Source organism: Mycetomoellerius zeteki, unplaced genomic scaffold (assembly GCF_001594055.1).
Source record: "Mycetomoellerius zeteki isolate Tzet28-1 unplaced genomic scaffold, Tzet1.0 scaffold149, whole genome shotgun sequence".
Classification (NCBI taxonomy): Eukaryota; Metazoa; Arthropoda; class Insecta; order Hymenoptera; family Formicidae; genus Mycetomoellerius; species Mycetomoellerius zeteki.
The window spans coordinates 2343080-2350176 of record NW_017256436.1 but is presented as its reverse complement, the minus strand read 5'-3'; the positions used below and the strand labels follow the sequence as shown (position 1 = coordinate 2350176).

General features: G+C 29.1%; 1 protein-coding gene across 1 annotated transcript in view; it reads left to right on the top strand.

The window, feature by feature from the left end:
- LOC108732201 (uncharacterized) overlaps nt 1–5581 on the top strand; it is an 18738-nt gene extending 13157 nt beyond the window's left edge. Inside the window, exons 17-23 of the mRNA XM_018462880.1 lie at nt 424–505; nt 1456–1814; nt 1943–2217; nt 3905–4095; nt 4693–5007; nt 5090–5159; nt 5453–5581. Of these exons, the coding sequence (XP_018318382.1) occupies nt 424–505; nt 1456–1814; nt 1943–2217; nt 3905–4095; nt 4693–5007; nt 5090–5159; nt 5453–5581 (1421 nt within the window). The remainder of the gene's footprint in view (nt 1–423; nt 506–1455; nt 1815–1942; nt 2218–3904; nt 4096–4692; nt 5008–5089; nt 5160–5452) is intronic.
- Nucleotides 5582–7097: the final 1516 nt, after the last annotated feature.

The following is a 7097-nucleotide window of genomic DNA, read 5'->3' as shown; positions in this document are numbered from 1 at the left end:
CCTCCGCAGTCGCCACAGCCAAATTGGTCGAATTGCGGTACGAATTACTGCCGCATCCACCGTACTCTCCGGATTTGGTCCCCTGCGATTTCTTCTTGTTTCCAAACTTGAAAAAATGGCTCGGTGGAAAAAGATTCACGTCGAATGAGGAGGTCATTGCCGAAACAGAGGCCTATTTTGCAGAGTTCGACAAATCGTATTTTTCGGAGGGTTTAAAAAAATGGCAGAAACGTTGGGAAAAGTGTATTCTCCTAAAAGGGGATTTGAAAAATAAAAAAAAGTTTTGTGAAAACTTGCGTCTTCATTAGCACGGATACTTATTGATTTGCCCTCGTATACTTACATATGTGTATTACATTGTATATCCTAATTTTATGTGTACTTTAACTATATTATTAATCGATATTTGATGCACTATTGTAGCGCCAGTTATTTTGCGCATGTTACAAAATACTATTACCGACGAGATATTCCGAAAGGGTCTTATCATATATTTAGCCACACAGTAAGTGTGTTTAATGTATATTTATTATATATCACAATACTAAGTATCATAAATGTAATAATACCTTTTGTACTGAAAAGTATACTATTTCATCAAAAACGTGATATTAAGCACTTGAGATATCGCATTACTATTCAATTACAGACCATTCACACTTTACATATTATTAATTATATTTTAATTTAAATTAGTTACAAAAATTTAAAATATGTAACTCAACATATTTTAAATTTTTGTACGCATAACGTTTAGGGGAAGGTCACCAATACTGACATATTTCTCTTGTTTTAGACAATATTTCTTAAACAAAGGTAAAAATACAATTTTAAAAACATAAATACAAACTATAAAAAATGTCTTCTATCAGATAGTATAAGCAGTTTTTATAATACTGTTTGCAATTTTGCAATAATTAAGTTTTTCGTAAGTTATGCAAAAATGAGCGTCTGACAAAATGAGCTCCAAACGTATTAGACAATAATGCCCCAACATTCCTATTCTATAAATAAAGATATATCCTATTCTGTATATAATGTAATAAAGAAAACTAATTTATGAAACTATAAACATTTAAAATGACATAATATTATCAATAATACAGTCACTATTATTTTAATTACGCAATTTGCAAAAGAACATCGTAAGAATTTTCTTCTCGGATTCATAGAATTTGTTTTTAGCTGATTTGGTATAGAAATAAGCCACAAATGTATGAATTATGAGTTTGTACTTCTTTAATTAGCTAAACATATCACGTTTTTATTAGTATTAATAAGGTGCAAAGATTAGTTTCTAAGAAATAAAGGGATGTCGCTTTAAGAGACCTGTGTCAGTATCGGTGATCTTCCTCTATAAATAATTTATTAACTAAATTGTACGTTAATATTCACATAGAGTCTTCAATGGTAAATTTAAATTTCCCAATACATGTTAACAATATCGTTTTTTAGTGAATATAGCTCAACCACTCCGGATGATTTGTGGAGCGCTATGCAAACTGCTTTAGACGGATCTGATGTCCCGCACGAACATTATAAAATAAAGGAAGTAATGGATACATGGATGAATCAAAAGAGTTATCCCGAGGTGAACGTGACGAAAAATTACACAACTGGCGAAATAATAATATCTCAAAAATGTGTTTACGGACAGGAAATTAATGACAAATGGTGGATACCCATAACTTTTGCCACGCAGTCCAATCCGGATTTCTCCAATACTGTGCCCAGATATTGGTTACGACCGAATCAAAATGTAACCTTTATAACTGATCCAAATGATTGGATTATTGTTAATATACAACAAACTGGTAAGTATGTCTCAATGAATTTAATTAAAAAGATCTAATAATGTACTATATACATATATATATAATGAATCTAATAATGTATATTATATATATATATATATACATAAATATAATGAATAATGCAATAGGATACTATCGTGTAAGTTACGATATCAAGAATTGGGAAAAAATTTCAAATTACTTAAATTCTGAGGAATACACGAATATACACGTTCTTAATCGTGCTCAAATTATCGATGATCTTTTTTCCTTTATGGATGGAAGAATAAGCGGATTCGTCTTCGTTAATTTTATAAGATATTTACAGCGAGAAGTCGATTATGTGGCATGGTATCAATTATTGTTCCGATTTATACCAATATTAAAGGAATTCTTTTTCCTGCCAGAGGCCACATATGTCAAGGTATTGATATAACTGAGTTGATAAAAGTATATCTGTGGTATTACAGTTAATTTTTCAGTTTTGTATATATTTCTACATTTATATATTCTCCGTGATATCAATCGAAATATTGCGTCGTAAATATACAATAGTACCGTAGACATTAAGTTGTATCGCAAACATTATCTAGAGATGACTTTTCTTAAGATTTGCTTGATGCTTTTAGTATCTGAAAATAATAATATTCTTTATATATACGCATAATTTTTAGAGGGCTAATCAGACAAAAATGGGGAGTAATCAGGTAAATATTAATTATAAAGCCTTAGGAAGATTGCAATCTTCCTAAGGCTTTATAATTAATATTTACCTGATTACTCCCCATTTTTGTAGGTTTAAGTGATTCATACGCTGCGCTTGGCTTAGCGCCGAGACACTACCGTGTCTCCAGGTTATATTTAGCTATAGTCCCTTAGATTTTGAATGAATTTTTAAATATAATTTTTGCGCTATAATTGAAAATGTTGCTCCTTATCTAGCACTGGGAACGTATATATTAAATGTACTATCTTCAAATACAATTATTTTTTGAACATGCATGGTTACCCCTCCCCCCCTTAGCGCCTATGCGTATGTATAGAGTATAGAGTATAGAGAATATCATTATGTTCAAGTAAAAGTTTTAAACAGATCTTAAGAAAAGTTATTTTGCGTTATAACTATCTTAAATATTTTACATAGAAAAAATTTCTTCATTAGTATAAATATAAATTAATAATAAGCCATAAAAATTTTATAATGTTATGTCTTAACTTATATAGTATAGAAATAAAGAATACAATCGAAATAATAATAATCATTTTGCGAACACATAATGCTTGTTACAATAAATATATATTGACTGCTTAGCATATTTTACGTGCCTTAGTAGGTCTATTCACATTGTATGCACTTTTTGCAGTCAGCATCTTCGTTTTCTTTCTTTTCAACGTTCAAATATATATCTGTCTCATTTTAAGTGTAAAAATATTTGGAGATTTCAAGCAACGCGAATATTTCAATTGTTTACATCATAGTGAAATTTCAATTATAGTGAAATCACTATAAACGGTATATTATCAAGTAATACGTTTAAATTATAAATACCATCATACGTGATGTATTTCTCTGAGAAGTCATTTTGCAAGAATACAATCTTTATGAAAAAAAACTTAGTCGTTTCAGGCTGCGGTCCACTTGACGCTACAAACGCATTCTTTGATTAGTCAATTCGTAAAATTCTTTGTTCTGATTGGTCGTTCAAACGCTTCGAAGCGTTTGTAGCGTCAAGTGGACCGCAGCCTCAAACACATAGTAAATGACTGCGTTAAATCTTAAATTTATGTGAGAAATCATCCTTTAAAATCTTTTGAAGTATATTTGAAACATGTTCCATACATATTTCGCAAAATTGTAATAATCCTAAAAATTCCAAGTTCGGAAGTCCCTGAATTAATTTTTACTGTATTGATTTTCGCGATATATACAATATATACAATATAAGAATATATGTGCATATAATATTTTGAATATTTCATCAATATTTGAACATTCTGCAAAAATTCTTTTGTCGTTTCGGCACATTGGGAACATAAATTGTACTTTTCATGAATACAAATACCAATAACCCAAATATAAAACCAATGTATTATTACTTCACGATTTCTAGATAACTATAATGACACTACTTAGCGACCTTCTTCGAAATATAGGATACTTAGAAAATATTGATGATGATCATATTACAAAACAGATAAGAATAAAAGCTATAAAATGGGCATGTACCTTCAATGACCAGTTTTGCAAGAATACGATCTTCATTAAATTAAATCAACATCTAGCGGATCCCGAACTTTACAAGTAACATTAGGCCTGTTTTTTTTGGCTGAACTTTTGCACCAGTTTATCTTTCTTTCTTTTCTCTCCAGAAGGAAAGAAGAGAAAGAAAGATGAACTGGTCCAAAAGTTTAACCAAAAAGAACAAGCCTATTTGTATAACTTCCATTATCTCATAAATTGTATTTGTTTGTGTGTGTGCGCGCGCGCGCGCGTGTGTGTTTTACTACGCGCGCGCATGCATATCGATATATAACCAAATCAAACATTCTCCTTACTGTTTTCCTTCAATCAACATACTAGATTATTCTAATAACATAATGCATAGAATAAATATGACGTTGTAAATAAAAATATACAGTAAATTATTAAGTGACATTACCAATAGAATCTTTTTTTATTTATTTCTTCATTGTAAAATGATTACGTAACAAGTATTATATAGAATGGAAAAGTAGCGCAGAACAGGAATTTAATTTTACAAAATGAAGTTGTTTAATAAAGCATAGAACATTAATATATGAAACTTGATAAAATAGAAATAAAATAGAAATAAAATAGAAAATTATTCATACATATGAAAGTATATATCTTTTATTAATAGACATATATATTTTTTAGAGTGCTACCAGGGCATAATTTTATGTATTGTGTTGGTTTGATGGCAACCAATAAGACTACTTGGGATAAAATGTTGGAATTATATCAAAAGACAGATCTAGAAATGGGAGAATTAAAAGAAACATTGTTGAATAGTTTGAGTTGCGCCGAAAATTCTGATATTATCATCAATTATTTAAACATTACAACATTCAACACTTCATTATTTCATGAAAAGGAACGTTCTCTTATCTTCAAGTCTATTCTTAATAAGCATTTGAACAACGATTTGATCTTGGATTACATATTGTCCAATTTTGAAATTATAAAACCCAAGTAATAACATTTCTCTTGTTAAATATAGTATTTTCAATCATAAAGACTTATTAATCATGACTATATTATTTTGTCTTTATAGATTATTTACTACAACTGTAATAATAAAACATATTCTTCGGAATCTTTTTTATGATGAACAAATCGATAAGGTATGTTTTATGATTCTAATTTACATACTTATTGATTTATCAACTATCAAATCGATAAAGCTAAACTAAAAAGTTATGGCGCGTTGTAAATAAAAATCACTTGTCGCATATAAATTATTTCAACTTTATATAATTAAATTAATAATGACATTAATAATTAATTACGTTTGCATCTTTAAACTATTTTTGAAGGAAATTACATAAAATCGAATAGTACCGTGACGCGTATTTTAAAATCTAACTGTATAAGAAATTATACTTGTTATTAAACATCTTCAATTAACCTGTTTCAGATAAAAGTATTCTCCGACGTTAATTTTGATCATGATCCAAAAACTCGAAATGCAATTAAAAAACTGATAAAAAAGCGTAAAAATGTTCTTAAGGAAAGCTTAGACACTTTTAAAAAATGCTTTTTTTAGAAGGGCATCAATTTTAATGATCGATTAATGATCCGATCAATCAAAAAGAAATATAATACACACAAAACATACATTTATCTACATAAACTTTATAAAAATATTATTTTTACTTATTACTGCTATATCATGAATCTTTATCTATTTTTAATTATTTCTAATTTTTCTCAATATTATTGTTGTAATATTTAATAATTTATTAATAGTTTGGAAGCTATATTAATAAATTCATTGTCGAAGTTGATTATTTTATGCCACTGTATTTAGATATTTTATATAAAGATATTTTAATGTGTACTAATTTCCAATGTAGTGCAAGTAATCAAATTCACCAACAATCATTTTATCTGTATCCATAGCTACATTTCTTTTAGAAAACACAGTCGACATAAATATCATCCTATCCTACTTGGTATTCAATAAATAATAAAACTAGAATGACACTTGAATCTGGTGCGTTCGAGGAAACGCTATTAGCGCTACACGGAAAAAAATGTTTCTGGTCACAGCTAATTCTGATTAGCTGAAATTGCTACTGTAGCTATAAAATTTGCTAATACATACAAAGGATATGCTGCTATAGCTAATATAAGGACGTGATAGCAAAATATGCATGTCTGTTACAGTCAATTTATTTAATAACATGAAGTTTTAGTTGTCATCCCTGCTTAAAAGTTCCAATTAAAACCGATTGGAAAAATTGGAATCGGTTGTAATCGGGTTAATTCATTGGAAGTTTCCGATGTTTTTCGATTTACTTTTCAAATCGAAATGAATCGGAACAAACGCAATGGGATTGTATCGGCGTATGCCTATGTATATAAGAAAGCGCTGAACAGGAATTAATAAGATACTTTACATTTACTTCGAATAAGATATTGAATAGATTTTTTATAGGATTCCTTCCCAATAAGTTTCAATCGGACAAGCTGCAGATGTCACATCCAATGGGAATTAACCGGTAAATTTACCTGCTTAAAACTATATTATGTTCTAATTATAACCGATTGGGAAAATTTCCGATGTTTTCCGATTTACTTTTCAAATTCGGAATGAATCGGAACAAACGCAATGGGATTATATCTGCGTATATCCATGTATACAAAAAAGCACTAAACAAGAATTAATAAGATATTTCACATTTCTTTCGAATAAGATTAAATAATTTTTTATAGGATTGCTTGCCAAAAGGTTTTAATCGCACAAGCTGTAGATATCAAATTCAATAACCGGTGAATTTATATAGTCTGTCTGCTTTCGACGAATCGCAATTAAGAGAAATTGATTTTTTTTTTAAATGAATACGATTCAATGTGCTCGGCAAAACAAGCAGCTTTGCAACTGTTATAAAATTCTTTAATATGATTGATTTAAACTTTTAGGAGAACTAAGAACATAAGAATTAATCATATTAAGGAATTTTACAATAGTTGTAAACCTTTTTCTACTGAACGCAAATATTAATAAGAATTCACACACACACACACACACACACACACACACACACACACGCACGCAC